This window comes from Cucurbita pepo, chromosome LG12, assembly GCF_002806865.2.
Source record: "Cucurbita pepo subsp. pepo cultivar mu-cu-16 chromosome LG12, ASM280686v2, whole genome shotgun sequence".
Taxonomy (NCBI): Eukaryota; Viridiplantae; Streptophyta; class Magnoliopsida; order Cucurbitales; family Cucurbitaceae; genus Cucurbita; species Cucurbita pepo.
Genome location: NC_036649.1, coordinates 6,768,257 through 6,789,483, shown reverse-complemented (window position 1 = coordinate 6,789,483; position 21,227 = coordinate 6,768,257). Strand labels below are relative to the sequence as shown.

The window sequence follows — 21,227 nt, the reverse complement described above, 5'->3', positions numbered from 1 at the left end:
TCTCCATCGTTTTCATTCGGAGCATTTTCGCTTTCTCCTCCGTGAAACATCCAGGCGAGAATCTGGATTTGACTCGTCCATCATCGAGCTTTGGATTAGCATTCTGAACCGGCTGTTCCGCAGAGGAAGAAGCGACATAGTCCGGCTCGGACGACCAGCCGAAGATCGGAGACCACCACTTCAACGCGGCGGCGGCCTTTCGGCGATTAGGTTCATATTCTCCAAAATTGATCGTCATGATGAGACAAGCAAGAATGTAGGGCTCGGAAGGGGTTAAATTGATGAAATTTCCATGGAGTACGGCATTTAACGGAAGGGGGGAGGTAGGTTGTAATTGGGTGCTTCAGAACCACGTGAAATCGGCTGACCGTGTCGAGATCGGTCCTACCCAGTTTTAAAATATAAGACCTAAATTCCATATTTAACCCATAGAGCTCTTAAAATTTAAAAATAATTCTTCCATTTATCAAATTTCAATCTTATATTTATTAAATTTTAATCGTATTTTAAAAACAAAACAAAAAATATATATTCTAAAAAAAATCAGAACATAATGAAATAAAATAGATTTTTATTAAATTGAAGATTAAATTAGTAATTTAAATTTAAATATTTTGGAGTCAATGTGTGAGCGTTGACCGGAAGGGTATAACAGGAATGGAAAATGAGAGGGCGGGAAAAGAGTGAAAGAGGAAATAAGAATGGATAAGGTTTGGGGGTGACGTGGCGTGGGTCCCACTGGCGTGCTTTTTTAAAGATTTTTCGGAAACTTTTATTCCAAATGTGGGCCACCGCGTCATTTGTTTTTGAGTTATATATATATATATATATATATATATATATATAGATTTTCTTTAAAATAAAGTTCTTTTAAAAATAAAAAATAAAAATAACGATTAAAAAACACAATAAAATAAAACAAAAAATTAAGTTTTTATTTTATAATGATTTTATTTTTTTTTATTTTACATTTTATTGGATTTTTTCTCAATAAATAATTGCATTTTTAGTTAATTTTTCAAAATAAAATCATTTTTTTAAATAAAAATGAACAATAAAATATAGAAACTTAATTTTAGAAAAAGTCGTTAAGAAATAGAACCTAAAATTATTTTTTAAGTTTTTAAAATTTATTTTTCTCGTGCACCTCATTCTATCAGTAAAGCAATTAGGCTTCCACTCGATTTTGTGGTAGACTGTTGTAACAACTCAATCTCACGACTAGTAGATATTATCCGCTTTAGCCCGTTGCGTATCGCCATCAGTTTCACAGTTTTAAAACTTGTTTATTATAAAGAGGGTCTAACCCTACTCCAACCAGTGCCTCACACTGTCCAGTAACCTTTTTATAACAGACGCGTTTTAAAGCTGTGAGGCTAACGACGATATGTAACAGATCAAAGTGGATAATATCTACCAGTAACGGGGTTAGACGGTTACCGCTACCCTTTTTTAAAAAATTAATTATAAGGGAGGTTGTAAAATTTTGAGGCATTTATTTTCAAGGATAATTTAAAAAATAAATAAATAATTAAAATATAGCATTTATTTTGGAAAAAGGGAGCGGGACTGAAAACAAGGTAGGGGGAAGTAATATCGGGAAAAGAGAAGGGTATTTTGGTAAAATCGGGTAAGAGAAACTGAATCTCGAAGTCTTCGTGGAGCTATCGAGGGGGGGTTGGGGAAACAGTAGTGNCTCCCTCGCTCGCCGTCGCGCCCCTTATCGGTTTCCTGCTCTTTCTCTTCCATTGATCCGTCTTCCAAACTCCTTCTTCACTGAAAGCGAGAGGAACCCTAATTTTTGGGCTGCAAAAATGTCGGGGAAGGGAGCCAAGGGTCTGATAATGGGCAAATCTGCCTCCAACAACAAGGACAAAGATAAAAAGAAACCTGTCTCTCGCTCTTCCCGCGCTGGTCTCCAGGTTTACCTCTTTTATACACTTCAACACTTGTATTCTATCATCCTTTTGGTGCCTCTTGTATGGATCTGTATTTATGCTGCTTGTTTGAGGTCCATGTCTGTCAATTTCAAACGCATAAATTTTCCAATTTAGACGCGTTTCAAGGTTTTCAAGCCTCTGTGTTTAGACATTTGGAGTGGAGTTGTTTTAAATTTTCGTGTTTCGAAGTTTATATTTGTTTGTACTTGATTCTTATTTTCGTCTCTTTTGATGAGTATGGTGAGTTTTAAGTTAGTTTCGTCTGTATGAGATCGTCTGTTGTTGAATATTTAGGAGGTGTTCGTTTGAGAATCTCTAGAGGTGTAGCTCGAAGTCCTTCTCTTTGATGTTAGAAGTAGGTGCATGCCTTTGGGTTTTTAGTATTTTGAATGTGATTCTGTGATCCTCCTTTAAGCCTGATTCTTTCGAGAGTCTCGGTTTGTCAATGTTCTTCGGTGGTTGGAGAAATTGTCCTGCGCTAATGAACGTTGTGGAAAAAAAAGAACCTTGTTAGACTTAGTCTGATGTTGTTGCACTTATAAGTTCATAACATTGGTAGTGGGTATTAGCTCATACTTCCCTCTGGGCTGTCTTTTTCTTCTTTGTTTTGTAGCTCCTCTTTGGTTTAAGCTTTTGTGTTCATTCAAAATAAGGGTGGGACATGGATTGTATGTAGACAACGTATGTGTCATGGTATTAGAAAATGTGGTGGATTTTATAGTGTAGAACACAAGCTTTCTCTCAATTAGATGTGGAAGGTCAAGGTCTAAATAGTGTCTGTTGAACTATTACAAGACACGTCTGTTTTTCTTTGTTTTTTTTTTGAGGAATTGGTTAGTCGTCCAGTAACAAGTAACAGTAGTACATAGAAAGAGGTAATGAAGTCAAGTATTAAGAGGATTTTAGAGTATGTTCAATGTTTTGCAGAAATTTTGTTAGATTAGGGGATGGGGCTACTTTTTCTTCGGCAGTAATTGCTGGCATAGAACATATTACAAGTCTTTCATGCTACATTTTTTCTTCGCTAAATGACCTCTTGGGAGTGATCGGAATATGTGTGAACCTAGCGGCTGACGAAGCTGTGGAAAGCTATGGGAATCGAGACTTGTATCTTTCGAAATAGATTGGAGATGCAAGCTGTTTTATTCAATATTCTTCTACACTGCTTCATCTTTCGAAGTAGATTGAAAATATTATCAGGAATTTTGAATGGGAAAGTCTATATCTTGATGGAGAAAATTGTCTCCCACTCCTTTGGACCTGGTTCAACTTGGAATTGGAATTCAGTGTTCGAAAAATATAAACTTCACTTGACGTGGAATTTTATAATTGATGACTCACCCATCCTTTCTTCACCCTTAGGCTTTCATGTATAGCATTATCCAGATGTAAGAATTTCGGAGATTGGATAAGTCTGGGAATTTCAACTTACTTTCGGTAGGTTGATAATCAAGTGCCTCTTGAAGGGTCTTGAGCATGTACAGCCCTTTCTTCCCTGAACTTCTTGTTTTCAAGCTACTGAATAATCATCACATCAGTATCGCGTAAATAAGGAGTCCCAACCCCTGGGCTATTTCCTGCCTTTGTAGTGTCTGTTTAGGAATTGTTAGAGTGAAAACCACGGTCATGTTGACTCAGATAGTGCTTTTCTATGAACTCATTGTGAGGGAATATTAGATTCTTGTATGTTTTCTACTACATCAATGAGGAGTCTCTTTCTTCGTTCCTGTTGAGGCTCTCGTTCTGTTTTGCTGGTAATGTCACACTCCAATTAGGAAGGAGCTAGCGTTGCATGCTACATATATACTATATCTATCTTGTTATTCCTTTACTGAGTTTTGCCACTCATTTTTTCTTGCTTTCCCTTTGTTTTCTTCTTAAATCAATTTTTTTCCGTCTGATCAGTATACCACTTACGATAGACTGGGAGAATAAAAAAAATGTCACTGGTAAAGATGAAGATGTGGTGTTTGATAAGTTTGCAAGTAGAAACTGGTGCGCTTGTAGGTGCCTGAATTCTCTAAGCCCTTCTTGCTGTATATCTTCTGAACTACTACCAGCTTGTCATTTTCCGTGTACATTGCGGTTTTGAGGTTTTCTTTTCAATATTGTTGATAGTTTCTTCTGCTTTGCATTAGTATATTGCCAAAATTTTGCCACCAAATTTAACAATCATAAGGCATAACTGCTGAAAGTGTTCTTGAGATGACTTTTTAGTATTTTCAGTGAAGGTTAGCAGGATTTGAAATGCTTTGTTGGGGTCCTCTTATTAAAATTCACTTTTTTCTCATTGTTGGGTATGGTGTTGGATGGATGATACAGTTTCCAGTGGGAAGGGTTCACCGGCAACTAAAGACAAGGGTTGCCGCAAATGGACGAGTTGGGGCTACAGCAGCCGTATACACAGCAGCTATCTTGGAGTACCTGACTGCAGAGGTGTTGGAGCTGGCCGGAAATGCTAGCAAGGATCTGAAGGTGAAGCGTATAACACCAAGGCATCTGCAGCTCGCAATAAGAGGAGATGAAGAACTGGACACACTCATTAAAGGAACCATTGCTGGCGGAGGAGTCATCCCCCACATCCACAAGTCACTCATTAACAAATCCTCCAAGGAATAGAGATTATTAGTATGCCTTTTTATTTTTCATCTTACAGCTTAGTTGAGTGGTTGTGTCATTGTCATATGCTCAGTCCTGTCACTGTCTGGTCCAATTTAGTAGCAAGGGGAGAAGATATTTCTCGTTTTGTAAGGTTAAAGAATGGGAAATCCCTTTTATTTTTAGTCATTTCTGACTTCGGGTTGCTTCGACTTCGATCGACACTGCCAATGTAATTGACGACTCACATTATTTGTCTACTTACTTAACATAACATCTGCCCAATTCATTGCTGGAAGAAGAAGATAAGGGATTAAGTGAAGACAGTTTGGAAAAGTTTCCTTCATTGAGAGTTTTGGAAAATCTGATCTAAGAACAAAGATTTACAATTTATGAGGTTATCTCCACAACACTGAGTGGGAAATAACAGTCTTCTCTACTACATACAACAAAGCCTTTAGGACTTTCTGGAAAGCAGCCTCAAAAACTGATACTCACCCAAAGAAATGACCTTTTTGCCAATTGTCTTGTGGGTGGTGGAGGTGATACTCTTGAACAAGGGGAAGAAGAATAAAGAAGGGTGTTTTGTCTATCCATTTTTTGTTAACCTAAAATTGTGTTTCTATTGAGGGGTGTGGGAGTGAGGCTTATGCAAAAGAATTCTGGTGATGAAGGGTGAGAGTGCAGCAAGTAAGGCGCTCGGGCATTCCTCGTGTGGAAGATGTCCGCATCCAGATATTGTTATCAGTCTCTGCGTTGTAATAACAATCTTTGTTGATGCATTGAAAGAAAAACAATGGAGTACAGAGAGTATAGAGAGAGCGGGGCATACCGAATTCGGGAGTTTGGAAGCCATAACTTGAGAAGAGTTGAGAGAGACGAGAGCATCCTCAACGCCACCGACCACGAGCACAGGCATCTCTTCAAGAGACTTTACCAAAGCTTCAGCATTTTGGGGAGAGAGTACGGTCTCGTGTGATAATCTCGCTATCTCGTGCAGTGCTTCATCCCACCCTTCCACACACAACGCTTTCTGCTTCCATTCAGAAGCAGAAAACACACCATGTTAGTAGTCTAAAGAGGAGAAAATCTAAATGAAGGTGGTGCAAAGGATCCGTAGCAATGTTACCTTATAGAGATTTAAGACCTCAGATGTTAGCTTGGTAGCATCGTACCAAGCACGTCGGTTCACGACTTGAGTTATTTCAGTGCGCAGCAGAGGCCGAACCAGGTGCTTCTTCCCCAATGATGTTCTCAGCAAAATCCTTGCAAACCCAGGAACCACTTCTCTTGATAAGCTCACACTCAGCAATACCACCCCTTTAATGGAAACCTGCATAATAATATCAACATTCCCATTCACAAAAGCCAAGAAGAACTAATCAATAGCCTCCCCAACAGTATTCACTTTTAAAGAAATCTTACATTGAATGAGTTTATTGGTGATTCTTGAAGCCTTTGCGCAGCCTTGAGAGCGAGCAATCCTCCATCGTCGTGACCCACAAGCACCACTGAAGAAAATCCCATTTCTGAGCAAAATGCAAGCAATAGCTCCACCTGAAAAACCATTCATTACAATTCCATTCAAACCAACAACAGATACATTCAAATGACTACGTCCTCCACTGCTAGCAGTTATTGTCTTTTTTGGACTTTCCCTTTCGGGATTCCTCTCAAGGTTTTTAAAACGCGTCTGCTAGAAGGAGGTTTCCACACTCCTATAAAGAATGCTTCATTCTCCTCCCCAACTGATATGGGATCTCACAATTTACCTAGTCAATAAATAGCTATGCACACAAGTATTTGAAGCCTTGTGTAATAATCATGTTGGATTTCCGAATGAATTCGGTTCTTGCTAAATATGATTAATGAATAATTAATGGTGAGGATTGCAATGATATCTTCTTATGAGTATGAACGTTCAAGAACTACAACGAGATTTAAGTTTTAAGATTCAATTGTAGACCTTTTTCCTTCACTGCTGAAGACAGTAGTAGGTCAGAAAACAAGATAAAACGTGCTAATCAAAAGCAGTAGCTCTACAGCTCTACCAGAAAGAAGCATGCAGAGTACGAAAATCAATCACAAGCCAAAAGGAAAAAAAGAAATGAATGCATGAAGTTAGTTACCTGACTTTCAAGCTTGTAGGGATTGGGCAATTCTTTTTCTTCCCAGTCTTCAGCACGGAGCCTTGAGGTTAATCCCCAACCAGGCCGATCATAAGCAGCAACTGTGAAACCCGTCTGCCTTGCAAGCACCCCCATCACATGTCTCCATGAGAACACTCCTCCTCCAAAACCGTGCACCAAGACGATACCGAATTGCCCGTTATTCTCCAAGTTCCCATCTAAGCTAACTTTGCTCAATTCCTCTTCTTCAACATCATCCAAACTTATCACTGGAATCTCATCACAAAGAACAGGACAATTTGTTGCAGAGCCATCCAATAATGGATCATAGAGAGATGAACTATGAAACTGATTGCTATAGCTCCTATGGAAATTGTGTTGGTTTTTAGACAAGACAGTAAATGGATGCCTATCAACAACTGGCCTCCCCATGGCCTTCTTTGGAGAGTTGCTACTATAACCAGGTTCAAGAAATGCAGCCGAGGACAGCGACCGCGGTGGCGACCTGGGCAAGCTGATCTTGTAATGAATGGTAAGCCCTTGACATATGAAGAACAAACTATCTATATCAGCAAGTAATCTAACCGGCAGTTCACTCTCATCCCGGGCATTGCCTGAAACTTTCCTCTTGATTTCACTGTCACTTTTTGGGGTTTTCGATCCAGAAGGAGTGGGAGATCTAGGAATCTTCTGGTAACCAGAGAATACATTTTTGCAAGAAAGGGCCTGCCAAATCATATAGGATGTTTACAACAGCAGGCTCAACAACAAGTTTATGAAACAGGAATGAACATGACTCAAACTTACAGCTTCTGGGTCAACTCGATGCAATAGAAGCTTTCTACGTGCCCTGCAGCTTGTTCTGTATGCCACCACCGTATGTCCGAGGGCAAAGGCTACTGAAGATAGGAACAAAACTGGCATCCCCCATGATTTCTTTAAGTGAAGCCTCTGCCTCGAGGGTGAAGATGAAGCTTCAGCCTCGATTTGGGAATTTACTGTAAATACACAAACCTTGATGGAAAGAACAAGAATGGAGATAAAGGAACATAACGTCACTGTTCCAAGATAAGGACCATTTGAAAGCGTAGGGCCATCACACATTGAATAAACACCTGCGATCAAACATCAGAAACATTAAGAACATGATAATCGAATTGACGCAAAATTATTCCTAATTTCTCAACAAATTGAAGGGAAAATGGCAGGATCATACAGATAATAATGATAGATCTGATCATCGAAACGAAAGGGATATCAGTCAAAGAACTTTTGAAAGCATATCGATGCAAATGCTGTTTGAAGCCATAGCACTTAACACAGGTAAAGCTTGAGATCAAAATACAAGGCACCAACATGTCTCCAATGGCCACAAGAACCGGCAACGACGACACGAGTAGTGACGCCAACATCGCCACCATGAAGAACACCGTCCTCACACATCTCCGAATCTTCTCAACAAAAAACCCACCCTTCGCCATAAAAAAAAGCCCTAAAATGCTCCAAAAATCCCTCCGATTAATCGGATAACAAGCAACAACAACAACAAACCTATATAGGATTCCGAGAACACAGTGAAACCCTAGCCAGCAGCGGCGGAGGAATTAACAACCCATCTGCAGGCGGCGGCTTATCGGCCATTTCCCGGCGGCGTCAACTTGAAAAGGAAAAGATTAATAGTCTCAAAGAAGCCGGAAAATTCGGGTGAAAGCCAATAAGAACGCCATAGATGGACAACGGCTAGAGCTTCAAATCGATTCTTCTCTCACAGGTAAAGATCAATGGATTAATGGAGATTTCAAATCCCCAAAAAAAAAAAAAAAAAAAAAAAAAAAAAATCTCCTGTCTTCTTCGTGAGCGTTTTCGGAATAATGTTCTCTTTTGAATTCCATCTCTTCTCTCTCTCATTATTCAAAAATATATATATATTATAATTTCTTTTTTTAAAATTTAAAATAATATTTTGAAAATTAAATTCTTCGTAAGCATCGTGAGGGATCATAGGACAGATATATATATATTAAAAAAAACAAATTTCTATAATAATAATAATAAAGTAATAAATCCAATGTCCACCCTGGCACCGTTTTACTAAAATACCCTTTTATTTTTTGGACAAATTGGACGTGGGCCCTTCATTATTAAAATTCTAATTTAATTTATAACGCTCAATAAATGATTTTTTTCTTGTTTAAAAATAATAATAATTACCATCTTACACAAATAATTGTTATTAAATAATACAACAGAGTCTTATTTATTTATTTATTTTTTTTTTTTTTAGAGGAAGACATAATAAATACATTGGAGAATAATAAATATAAAGGTAAATATAGGGGTAAAGCAGGCAAGCGAGATCCCCGAGAACACGACCGTTAAACGGTGAGGGGCTGATTGGGAGATTATTGTCGGGAAATATTAAAACATTAAAAAATTGATTTTCCATTATTATTATTATTATTTATTTATTTTTTTTGAAATAAAAAAAATGGAAGAAAGATACCCGAGTCAGTATGGTCACGTCAGATGGGGAGGGACAGAGTGCAGAGAGTCAGGAGGTGGGGCCCATATCGGTGGTTGGTTGGGTTATTTGTATTTTGGGTACCACGTGGAAATTCATGTACAGGCTGTCACTGGTGGGGGCCACGGGGGCATGCTTATTATTCCTTTTTTTTTTTTTTTTTTTTTAATAAAGACAACACCAAAAATAAAACCTCTCGCTCCCCCCCACCTGCAATCCAATCATATAATTTTAAATATATATTTCAATTTAAAAACTAATTATTATTATTATTATTATTTAATATCATTTTTTTAAAAAAAAATCGATTATTTATGTTTCTTTTTTAATATGCTTATTAATTAATAAAAATTTAACATAATAAAGGGACATTAACTTAATTTTTTTATTTAATCTAAAATTAATTAATGTAATTAAGTTATTAGAAGTAATTATGAGAATTAAAAAAATATATTATTGATTTATATAAAATTTTGATTACACTATCTTTTAATTTCAATAATTTATTGATCTTAATTTATAAAATTACTATAATTTATTTATTTATTTTGATTTTAAATTTTATTAAATTACTTATTTACTAAAAACTTGTTTTAACACCATCAATATTTTATTTATATAAAATTTTAATAACATTAATCATCTAATACCAAATATAGATATTTGATTTTAAATTTTGAAATAATAATTAATGGATTGAAAGTATAACTGTCCAAACTCACCCTTAAACGATATTGTTTGCTTGGGCCTGTATTATCGTCAGTCTCACAACAATTCAAGCCCACCGCTAACAATTTTTGTTCACTTTAACCTGTTACGTATCGCCGTTAATCTCACGGTTTTAAAACGCGACTCCTATGGAGAAGTTTCCACACCTAAGTAAACTCTATCTAGGGTCCAGCGTTCTCGCTGGGACACCACGCGGTGTGTAACTCTGATACCATTTCTAATAGCTTAAGCTTAGTACTAACAGATATTGTCGGGTATAGATTTGAAGGGCAAAATTGGAAATTTGGAAGGAAAAAGGAAAAGCAAAGGGATGGGGACAGCTAGGGTTTGGTTATTGTCAGCCTAAAACGTGTAATGTAGTGTGTATCCTTTTTTTTCTTTTTTACTTTTCTGTCCTTTGTAATGGCATGCGTTAAACTACTCATCATTACTTTTTAATTGCCCAATAAAGTAATTACCTTTTTCACCTTCTTTCTATATATTATTGTTTTTATGCTCTTTTCTTTTTCTTTTCATTTCTCCATCATTTCACATCATACTCTCATTTTTCTAATATAAACATGTTTATATCCATTATTTTTTTTTATATTTAACTTTGATTAAAAATTAGAAAAAAAAAAAAAAACGATTCAGTTCGGAGGTTGACATTTTTTTTATAGAGTCAACCCGACGAACCCAACAGTACGGTTACAACTCAACCCTACTAAAAAAAAATTAAGAATGTTTAGTGTTTTCTAACTGATGTTAATAGTGTGTTCTGACTTCTAAATATTTGATATTTGAACTGATGTTAATAACTTGAAAACCCAACAAAAATAGAAGATTGGGTTGGGTTTCTCGAGTCACCAACCTAACCAACTCAACCCGTATACATTGACACCTGGGTAAACAAAAGGTACATAAATGAACCGAGACCACATTTGAATGAAAGCAATCTTGAGGATAAACGTGTTTTGTTTAGAGAAATTATATGTGGGGCGTGACTTATTAGAAATTTTACTAAGATACATGTGAGTGAAGACAAAACATGCTGAAATGACTTGTGTTAGTTGATGGGGGATAGTTTTCACTATTGGAAATGAATAGTAATTAATGTGACCATCTTGCAAGGGATGCTGGTACGATTCCGAATCTTGATCTTAATCTTAATCTTGGGCATGAGTCGTTACGGATTTTTTTTTAATTAAAGGAAAAAAAATGTTTTTTATTACAAGATTTTAAAACAATTCACATAATTTAATGAGATAAAATACAAAATGTCAAAGACCAAATTCCAAGGACATAGACAAAATTTCAAAGCAAGAGCTCAAATCCTTATAAATCAGGATCTAATTTCTGACAAAATTATTTGAATTTTAAATATATATATATATATATATATATTTTTTAGAAAAATGAAACTATAATAATAATAATAATTAATTTGTGGATTATAAGTTAATTGGGTAATTAATAAATATTAGTCAATGTCGAATTAATTTTTTTTTTACTATGATCATTTTTATTGGGATGCCGGTCATAGCGCCATTCCATAAGCAGCCATGTGTTTAAATTAATTAATTAACTAACGGTTACTTTTGGTTTCATCCAATACCAACATCCCACGTGGATTAATTACATATTATATTTTTACCTACGGTCAAAATTGTGACATTTGTTAGTAATTTTAATTATTAATATGCCAAACCATGCTGACATATTTGACAAGGTGGATTGAGTTGATTAATTGATAATGGTACACAGAGAGTCAAGGGAGAGAGAGCCTACCATCGAGGAAGAGGTAGACGTGGTGGTTGAAATGGAGAACGAGGTGGTTCGAGGAATAGAAAGGGAAGAACTAGAGCCATAGCTAGTTGGGTAAGAGGCATCGACAAATTGATAGAAACTAGAGGGACGAGAGATGAGGGTCAATGACAGAGAGACAGACTTGAGAGGAACGAAGATAGCCGAGAGACACAACGCAGGAGACAAATAAAAAAAAAAAAAAAAAAAAAAAAAAAAAAAAAAAAAAAAAAAAAAAAAANAAAAAAAAAAAAAAAAAACCCTTAACTTGTAATGTAATATTATTTGAGTCTGATTCGGGTCAACAACAAAGCTCCAATTCTCGAATTGAACTGGGTTTTTGTTTTCACGAAGAATCCAATCCAACCGAACCCAAATATTAAAAAAAAAAAAAAAAAAAAAATTAACCCAACCAAATCGATTAACTTGATTTTTATTTTCTCGAAGATTTTTTTTTTGAAACCCTAAATGATATAAACAAAACGAGACAAAATGGTCAATCAAAAGGGCCTTCAACTAATTATATTCTCTTTCCCAAACCTATTCTCTCAATACCAAATTGTTTTTTTCTCACAACAATTTTATTTGGGAACGGGAATCGGATTCTCTTTCTCGTCTTCTTCCTCTCTTCCATTCAACTTACCAATTCGGAAGATTCCCTCATTACCCACACAATCAACGTTAAACGTGCCTAATTTGATTCATAATCCGACACGACATTACCATGCTCATACCTAACCCATCTCAAAACATAATACTCGAGATTTAAAACTCGAAAGCTAATGACTTACACAATTATGACACTAGATATATAAGTATAAAACACAATATTGAGTGATAGAATGTACGAAAAATCTTTTCTCGAGCTCGAGTACTATTTTTTTAAAATCAGTGTCGTGATGTAGCTGTGAATTTTCACGTGGCATGTCGAGTGGAGAGCGGTTTGGTTTGTGAATGAGAAGGTAAAAAGAAAAAGGGTGAAAAGATAGAGATGCAGGCAAGTTGTGTTGAAGGGTTTGCATAATTAGTAGTACAAATGGTCCCTCAAACCCACAGCCTTTACAGCCACCATTGCCATTTTTTCTAACCTTTTCCCCTTGCCTTTCTGTCTTCCCACCCTCCAATTTGGATCCCTTCACTCCCCATTTCTCTCTCTCTCTAAATAAAAAAATAAAAAATAAAAAATAATATTAAGAATTGTGAGCGTGTACTTTGTTCAAAAACTCCAGAGAAAGGAGTCGAGCCTCGATTTAGGGAAGCTATTCGAGAGCTCCATAAGCCTCAGGTGAGGCTGATAGTATACTATGTTCGAGAGAAGGATTGTTGAGGATTATTAGGAGGGAGTCCCACATTGGTTAATTTAGTGGAAGATCATGGGTTTATAAATGAGGAATACTATCTCCATTAGCATGATGTCTTTTGTGGAAGCCCAAAGAAAAATATTAATGTTTAAATTGACCAATCAAATTGGTAATGTTTTAAATTATTTAAATAATAAAATTAAAATTTCTTTATGATAATTAAACGCATTATTGGTGCTAATCAACTTCCTTAATCATTGATTTGACTATAATTAGGGATTTTAAAAAAATGTTATTTTCTCAAGTTGGGAAATTATTAATTATTCTATATTTGAAAATTTCAACAATATGGGCTCATCTGGTCCAATACGGCCCATGTTTAAGTGGGCTTCATTGAAGTAGTTAAAGCCCATAGTGGATGTTGAAAAATAGATAAAAGAATAAAGTAGTTATGAAATTAGTTGTTTGTTTAATAATGGCAATTAAAGTTAATTTAATCATTTACTAATAAATCAATTATCAAAATATTTTTTAAACTTTAAATCCAAAAAGCCCGGGATCCTCTGTTCTTAATTCGGCCGGTAGTGGAGTAAATAGACATCTCTACTATGTATTAGAGCCAAATGTAACTCGAACTATTAAACAAAGGGTGTATTTTGTTTGCGGTTTTAGGGAAAAGTCGAGCTTTGATTAAGGGGTTATTCAAGGGCTTAGGAGACGCTCTAGAGTGTATTTTGTTTGAGAGAAAGATGGTTAGGAGGAGGAGATTCTACATCGGTTGGAGAGGGGAAATAAACATGGTTTATAAGTGGGTGGATACCTCTCTCTATCAGACACGTTTTTAAAACCTTGGGGGATGCTTAAAGAGAAAACTGACCATATCTGCTATCGGTGGGCTTGAGCTCTTACATCTAGGTTTGGCTGGTATGGGTCCCGGTCGTTTTCGGTGCATACAAATTGAAGGGGATGGATGATATGAAGTATAAGGTATAAATTTGAAGGGGATGGATGATATCAAATATGATCTGCCAATTGGATGAACTCACCATATTCTCTGCATTTATAATCTTTGTCTTCTCCTTCCTCTCTTATCACCTGCTCTGTTTTCCCCAATTCCAGTTCCAATTCTGATTCCGATTCCACTTCATTATGAACAACCACCAATCTCCGCCGCAAGATTCCGCCGTAATCCCCCCCCAATTTGGGGATTCCGATCACTGTTTCTGGTTCGACGATTCCACCATCCTCGACATCGATTACTTCGTCAAAACCCTAGCCGGAATCAACGCCAAAGGCGTTCGATCCGATTTAGTCGCCTCTCTCATAACGCATTACGCTTCCAAATGGCTTCCGGATCTCTCCGACGAGCCTCTCGATTCACACAATTCCTGGTTGAATTTCACTAATTCCACCGATTTTCAGGAATCGCCGGAAACTATCACCAATTCCTGGATGAAGAAGAGATTCTTCGTTGAGACGTTGGTTGGAGTATTGCCGCCGGAGCGGGATTTGATTCCGTGTAATTTTTTGCTGAGGCTTCTCCGGACGGCGAATATGGTGGGAGTAGAGCCGCCGTACAGGGTGGAGCTGGAGAAGAGGATTACTTGGCAGTTAGATCAGGCGTCGTTGAAGGAGGTCATGATTCCGTCGTTTAATCATACGTGTGGAACGGTTTTGGATGTGGAATTGGTTATTCGACTTGTGAAGAGGTTTGTGAGCTTGGATGACGGCGTTAGGAGCGGCGCCGCCTTGGTTAAGGTGGCGAAGTTGGTGGACTGTTACCTTGCGGAGGCGGCAATGGATTCCAATTTGGGGTTGCCGGAGTTCGTTGAGCTCGCCGGTGCTCTACCAAGCCATTCTCGAGCCTCCGACGATGGGCTCTACCGAGCCATTGATACCTATCTCAAAGTAAGGCTTCTTTCTCTTTTTGTACGCTCTTTTAATTAACTACATAATAAAATATTCAAAATTATTTTTATAAATAATATTGCATTTTTTAAAACTAATAATAATACCCATTTATTTAAACACATGGCTAACAAATCAAAATTTTAAAAAATAAAGTAAAATTTCTAAACTTTTAATTTTTTCTATTCAATTATTTTCAAAAAATGAACTGATTTATTAAATATAAATATAAATAAATTTTATATTTAATAAAAAACTTTCATAGCTTAAAATAATAAAAATTAGATTTGTAATTTAAAAAGGTAGAGATGATATTTTGATACTGAAACTAAAATAATAATAATAATAATAAAAGGTTTATTCTAGAAGGGGTAAAAAAGGGAAAGAAATAAGGAGGAGAGAAAAACATAATACTTTAATTCTTAAAAAGTTATTTAAAAATATCCTCCAAATTTTAAAATTTTAAATTTTTTCAAAAAAATATTATTACGGTCAATATATGTTTAAAAAATACTCATAAACTATTAAAAGTAATATTAAATTTTTTGGAAATAATCTATGAAGTGCTAATAGACTACTTTCATCCATATAATAACGTTAAGATTTTTTTTAAGTAAACGACATTAATATTTTATGAGTATTTTTTAAATAAAATATTAAAAATAAATGGTATTTTAATTTTTTTTTTAATTTGAAGTATTAATGTTTTAAAGTTTAAGATTATATTTTAAGATATTTGAAATAAAATATTAACACTAAAACTAAACATAAAAATATTTTTAAGACCCTTTTTTATAGTTTAATATTATTATTAAATTTTTTTAAAATTTAGAAGCATGTCTAAATACTTTAATAGGTATTTTTATTAATATATATATTTAAAAAATGGTTTTGTTTCAAGCCATTTTTTTAATGATAATTACTATTTTAATTAAAAAAATATAAAATATTATAAATAGAGTGGGTCGAATATAATTCTTAAAAACCCAAGTTTAAATATTATAAGATAATCTTTAATATCTCAATTTTATTTATTTATTTTATTAAATAAGTAAGTAAATCAATAAATAAAAATAAATAAAATGAGTGAGATGGGTCATAGATTAGTATGAGATTGGGATAGGAACGGTGACTAGAAATATAATCCATATCTCTTGAAAGTTAAATAACTAGAAATATAATCCATATCTCTTGAAAGTTAAATAGATATCTCTAAACTTTAGCGATTCCATATACTTTTATTAATACGAGATTTTTTAACCGTTAAATGATGAATACGTGAATGATGATAAATATTTTAAGAAAGAAATGAGAATTATTTTAAAGTTGAGATGGAGGAAGGAAATGATTATATATGCATTATGTGCATCTCAGGCACATCCGAATGTATCAAAGCAAGAAAGGAAGAGTGTATGCAGAGTAATGGACAGCAGGAAGCTATCAACAGAGGCATCACTCCACGCAGCTCAAAACGAGCGCCTCCCAGTCCGAGCTCTAATCCAAGTCCTCTTCTCCGACCACACCAAACTCAACTACCGCCACCCCGACTGGAGCGGCTATATCGGCGGAGCACGGAGCCCCTCCACCCCCCTCGACCACCTCCCCACCAGGTGCCAATCCAAGAGAGAAACAACAGCCCAACAGATGGAGATTAAGAGGCTCAAAGACACGGTGCTGAGGCTGCAGAACCAGTGCAATCTAATGCAGGCTCAAATGGAGAGGCTGTCCGAGAAGAAGAGGGGGTTTTTCAAGTGGAGGAGGTTTGGGTTTAAGAACGCCGAGGAGACGGACAAACTTGATGCCCGCGGCGGAGATGTGGTGGAGGATGCGGCGGCGGCGGCGGCGGGGTTTGGGGGACACACGCCGGTGGACATTAAAGCCAAGTTGGTCAAACGTAGGACGCCCAACAAGACATGGAGGAAATCTATGTCTTGAAAATGCGTTTTCTTTTATCTAATGTAATCTAACCTAACACTCTCTTCCAATTTTTATGCATTATTATTATTATTATTATTATTATTATTATTATTATTTACTATAATACTAATATTTTCACTTTCTTTATTTCACACGTGTCCACGAGTTGAGTTACCATATGCAAGTTATATAGTTATTTGGACGCCGAACCATCGATGGGTTAGTTAGCTAACCCATATTGTCCCTGTATAACTGCATAACTCACATATATGAACAATAATCATAATCCACTCGTAAAGTACAACTGTGGACTTCTACCTCTCGTGACGAACTCACTATAAGAAGCTAACTGACAAATTTTACAGTAGTCTTCACAGGGTACAATTATAAGTCATAAAATATCATAGTCATGGTTATTAGACCGTGGCAATTGAGTTAGGTTCAGAATTAGAAATTAATTAGTGAACCCCTAATTATCTCTGTATAAGCGCATACATCATAAACATATTCTAAGTTTCAGACATAGCATAATGATCTACACATGAATACCTGATCATTAATTTCAGTTCTTAGGATAGTGCGTATGTATTTTGGTAAACATACATAATGACATTCAATATGTATCACCTCGACTCATTTGATGCTCAAACATTTATAATAGGTTTCTGAATTTTTTTTAAGATCGTAGGTAATTTGAAAATAAAAAAAATGATTTATTAAAAATATGAAAATATTATTGATTCTTTTTTAAGATTAAAATGAATTTTGAGAGAAATTTAGAGTTATTTTTATTAATTTATTTAAAGTTAAAAAGAAATGGTGATTAAAAAAAAGTAATAAACAAAGGATATTCTAATTTCAGACCGAAAAATAAATAAATAAATAAATAAATAAATAAATAAATAAATACTGCGGCAAAGGATATTTCTGAATTTTATAAAATTTCCATTTTCTTGCGTTCAGATATTTTGGATAAAGCTTAAGGTGCAGTAATCAATGGCAATCGGAAACAAATCAGCAACATTTTGTGTGTTTAATCATCAATGGGTTCAAAGCTGGACGTGCCGTTATCCACTACAAGCCCACAAAATTCCCTCTTTTTTAACCATTAAACCCCTCTCAAAACCCCCCAGAACAATGCCCTGTATCTCCGGCCATGGCGGTTTTTGCTCAATCCTCTAATGTTCTCACCTATCTTGACCGTTCCAATCCCCAAATCTCCAACAATTACAATCTCAAAGCCCTATCCTTCTCCAAAAACCTGCAAACCCACAAGCAAACGCTAAGAAAATCTCAAGAAATCTCAGTCCTAGGCGCCGCGGTCTCTAATTCCACCATCAATCAAACTCAGAACTTAGAATTACAACAACTATGCCTTCTGGGGAAGCTAGAACAAGCGATGAAACGTATGGAATCGATGCTAGAGCTCCGGATTGAGGTGGAAGAAGATGTTTACATTGCTTTGTTGAGGCTATGTGAGTGGAGAAGAGCGCCCGATGAAGGGTCTCGAGTCTACGGAGGTGTTTTGAGCTCCAAATCTCGCTTGGGCGTTCGGCTTGGCAATGCTTTATTGAGCATGTTCGTCAGGTTTGGCAATTTAACTGATGCCTGGTATGTGTTCGGTAAAATGTCTGAGAGGGATGTGTTCTCTTGGAATGTATTGTTGGGTGGATATGCTAAGGCGGGGTTTTTTGATGAGGCTTTGAATCTGTATCATAGAATGTTGTGGGCTGAAATTAGGCCTGATGTATATACATTTCCCTCTGTTTTGAGAACTTGTGGTTGCATTTCTGATATAGCTAGAGGCAAGGAGATTCATGCGCATGTCATAAGGTTTGGATTTGAGTTGGATGTAGATGTGGGTAATGCTTTAATCACTATGTACGTGAAATGTGGTGACTTAAGTAATGCACGGAAACTGTTTGATAAAATGCCAAAGAGAGATAGGATTTCATGGAATGCTATGATTTCAGGGTACTTTGAAAATGGAGGGGGATTGGAAGGATTGAGATTGTTTTTCACGATGCGCGAGCTCTCAGTCGATCCGGATTTGATAACTATGACTAGTTTAGCATCTGCTTGTGAGCTTCTTGGTAACCAGAGATTAGGGAGAGAAATCCATGGAGTTGTGGTTAAATCCGAGTTTGGGGATGATGTTTCGATGAGCAATTCTTTGATTCAGATGTATTCTAGTCTTGGCCATTTGGGGGAAGCAGAGAAAGTCTTTTCACGAATGGTGTCGAAAGATGTGGTATCGTGGACGGCGATGATAGCGAGTTATGACAGTCATAAGCTGCCTCTTAAGGCTGTTGAAACTTACAAAACGATGGCATTAGAGGGCGTAATGGCGGATGGGATTACTTTAGTTAGTGTATTATCTGCTTGTGCTTGTTTAGGCCATTTGGATTTAGGCATAAGGCTTCATGGGATTAGTATCAAGACTGGCTTCATATCACATGTCATGGTCTCAAATGCTCTCATTGATATGTACTCAAAGTGTAAATGCGTCAACAAGGCCTTAGAAGTATTCCACAAGATCTCGGGAAAGAACGTCATATCTTGGACTTCACTCATCCTTGGTCTACGAATTAACAATCGAAGTTTCGAGGCGCTTTTTTTCTTCCGTCAGATGAAGGAATCAATGAAACCAAACTCTGTAACTCTGATAACGATCCTATCGGCATGTGCTCGAATAGGAGCTCTAATGCGTGGAAAAGAGATTCATGCTCATGCTCTACGTACTGGTGTTGGGTTTGATGGCTTTTTACCTAATGCTATTCTAGACATGTATGTAAGATGTGGAAGAAATGTGCCTGCACTAAACCAATTTAACTCGCAAAAGAAAGACGTGACAGCGTGGAATATACTGCTTACGGGTTATGCCGAGCAGGGACAAGGCAAGCTTGCTGTCGAGCTATTCGACGAGATGCTTGAATCAGAGATAAACCCAGATGAGATTACCTTTATTGCTCTATTATGTGCCTGCAGCAGGTCAGGTATGGTTATGGAAGGTTTGGAGTACTTCAATGAAATGAAAAACAAGTATAATCTGACTCCTAACCTGAAACATCATGCGTGTGTGGTCGATCTACTCGGGCGTGCTGGGCAATTGGACGATGCTTATGATTTTATACAGGATATGCCAATCGAGCCGGATGCAGCCATATGGGGAGCCTTGCTAAATGCTTGCAGAATTCACAGAAGCGTTCAGCTCGGAGAACTTGCAGCGTCACGTGTATTCGAAAAGGACGATAAAAGTGTCGGGTATTATGTTCTTCTCTGCAATTTCTATGCTGAATGTGGTAACTGGGAGAAGGTTTCAAAAGTTAGAACACTAATGAGAGAAAGAGGACTAGCGGTAGATCCTGGTTGCAGTTGGGTGGAAGTAAATGGAAAAGTTCATGCTTTTCTCAGCGGCGACAATTTTCACGCTCAGTCAAAGGAAATTAATGGGGTTTTGGATGGATTTTATAGCAAGATGAAGGAAGCTGGTTTGGGAGATTTGAAGAGCAGTTTCAGTAGTGAAGTTGAATCTTCGAGAGCTGACGTTTTTTGCGGGCATAGCGAAAGGCAAGCCATTGCGTTCGGGTTGATCAATACTGCCCCGGGGATGCCTATCTGGGTGACGAAGAACATGTACATGTGCCGTAGCTGTCACGACATGGTAAAGTTCATCTCGAGGATCGTTCGTAGAGAAATATCGGTAAGGAATGTCGAAGAGCATCACCATTTCAAGGATGGAGTCTGCTCGTGTGGAGACGAGGGATATTGGGGAAAACCTGGTACAGGATGAAACTATTTTTTGGGATTCTACATAATCAATCATTCATAGCGCAACGACGACATCGGAACAGCAGACGATCACTTCCTGGTTGCTCGGACAGTGTATGAACAAAACGATCGAAAACGATACAAGAAAATGCTGGTGCGGCCATGGACGTCGTTGAGGTAAGCTCTCTGAAGGAAATATGTAAAATGGAATCCATGTAGCTTTAGTATATCATTATATGAAATTCCCCATTAGAGTAACAAGCTGAAGTATTCATGTCAATACTTGATAAATTACAGAATGAAAATACTCATATTTGCCATGGTCATGCATAGTTTAGCATTGTCACTTCCTACTCACTAATGTCAAAGGGGACGTGCTGCGTCGAGTGAGGTGTGTCGCATCTGCGAGGTGGTCTGTGTTGATTGTGAAGTCGTCTCATCTATGTCGAGTGAGGTGTGTCGCATCTGCGAGGAGGTCTATGTGTTGATTGTGAAGTCGTCTCATCTATGAGGATTGAGGTTACCTGCGTGTGAACTGCGAAATCATCTCATCTAATGAGGACTAAGGTCATCTTGTGTGCGAGGTGCTGGAACTGAAACTAAAAGATGAGTAGTGTGAAAAATTAAAGAA

At 36.7% G+C, this 21,227-nt stretch overlaps 4 protein-coding genes across 5 annotated transcripts; 3 read left to right on the top strand and 1 right to left on the bottom strand.

Annotated features, from left to right (window-relative positions):
* The first annotated feature begins 1,674 nt into the window (after positions 1–1,674).
* On the top strand, positions 1,675–4,792 carry LOC111807275 (probable histone H2A variant 3). Its single transcript, XM_023692933.1, has 2 exons — positions 1,675–1,922; positions 4,263–4,792. Exons 1-2 carry the CDS (start codon positions 1,815–1,817, stop codon positions 4,557–4,559), a joined length of 405 nt encoding a protein of 134 aa, XP_023548701.1. The 5' UTR covers positions 1,675–1,814; the 3' UTR covers positions 4,560–4,792.
* Positions 4,793–4,865: 73 nt separating this feature from the next.
* On the bottom strand, positions 4,866–8,524 carry LOC111807268. 2 transcript variants are annotated; one of them, XM_023692914.1, is made up of 7 exons: positions 7,884–8,524; positions 7,475–7,782; positions 6,668–7,393; positions 5,964–6,095; positions 5,668–5,871; positions 5,371–5,571; positions 4,866–5,289 (listed from the first exon to the last, which is right to left on the bottom strand). In XM_023692914.1, exons 1-7 carry the CDS (start codon positions 8,146–8,148, stop codon positions 5,161–5,163), a joined length of 1,965 nt encoding a protein of 654 aa, XP_023548682.1. In that variant the 5' UTR covers positions 8,149–8,524; the 3' UTR covers positions 4,866–5,160. The 2 variants fall into 2 exon arrangements, with proteins under 2 accessions (XP_023548682.1, XP_023548683.1); XM_023692915.1 differs by having other exon boundaries at positions 8,219–8,524.
* A 5,166-nt stretch (positions 8,525–13,690) lies between these two features.
* LOC111806620 (root phototropism protein 3-like) lies at positions 13,691–16,921 on the top strand. Its single transcript, XM_023691993.1, has 2 exons — positions 13,691–14,908; positions 16,283–16,921. The coding sequence occupies exons 1-2, from the start codon at positions 14,150–14,152 to the stop codon at positions 16,841–16,843; spliced, it is 1,320 nt and encodes a 439-aa protein (XP_023547761.1). The 5' UTR covers positions 13,691–14,149; the 3' UTR covers positions 16,844–16,921.
* An 867-nt stretch (positions 16,922–17,788) lies between these two features.
* Positions 17,789–20,922, top strand: LOC111806381 (pentatricopeptide repeat-containing protein At1g15510, chloroplastic). Its single transcript, XM_023691672.1, has one exon. The coding sequence runs from the start codon at positions 17,982–17,984 to the stop codon at positions 20,616–20,618; it is 2,637 nt and encodes an 878-aa protein (XP_023547440.1). The 5' UTR covers positions 17,789–17,981; the 3' UTR covers positions 20,619–20,922.
* The last annotated feature ends 305 nt before the right edge of the window (positions 20,923–21,227 follow it).

Excerpts from the sequence above, each read along its gene's own strand:
- LOC111806620 (XM_023691993.1), top strand. The coding sequence starts at position 14,150 with ATGAACAACCACCAATCTCCGCCGCAAGATTCCGCCGTAATCCCCCCC. Across the intron at positions 14,909-16,282 it reads CCATTGATACCTATCTCAAA|GCACATCCGAATGTATCAAA; the intron begins GTAAGGCTTCTT and ends TGTGCATCTCAG.
- LOC111807275 (XM_023692933.1), top strand. The coding sequence starts at position 1,815 with ATGTCGGGGAAGGGAGCCAAGGGTCTGATAATGGGCAAATCTGCCTCC. Across the intron at positions 1,923-4,262 it reads CTTCCCGCGCTGGTCTCCAG|TTTCCAGTGGGAAGGGTTCA; the intron begins GTTTACCTCTTT and ends TGGATGATACAG.
- LOC111806381 (XM_023691672.1), top strand. The coding sequence starts at position 17,982 with ATGGCGGTTTTTGCTCAATCCTCTAATGTTCTCACCTATCTTGACCGT.
- LOC111807268 (XM_023692914.1), bottom strand. The coding sequence starts at position 8,148 with ATGGCGAAGGGTGGGTTTTTTGTTGAGAAGATTCGGAGATGTGTGAGG. Across the intron at positions 7,783-7,883 it reads CAGATCTATCATTATTATCT|GTGTTTATTCAATGTGTGAT; the intron begins GTATGATCCTGC and ends GTTTGATCGCAG. Across the intron at positions 5,572-5,667 it reads AGGTCTTAAATCTCTATAAG|AAAGCGTTGTGTGTGGAAGG; the intron begins GTAACATTGCTA and ends GAATGGAAGCAG.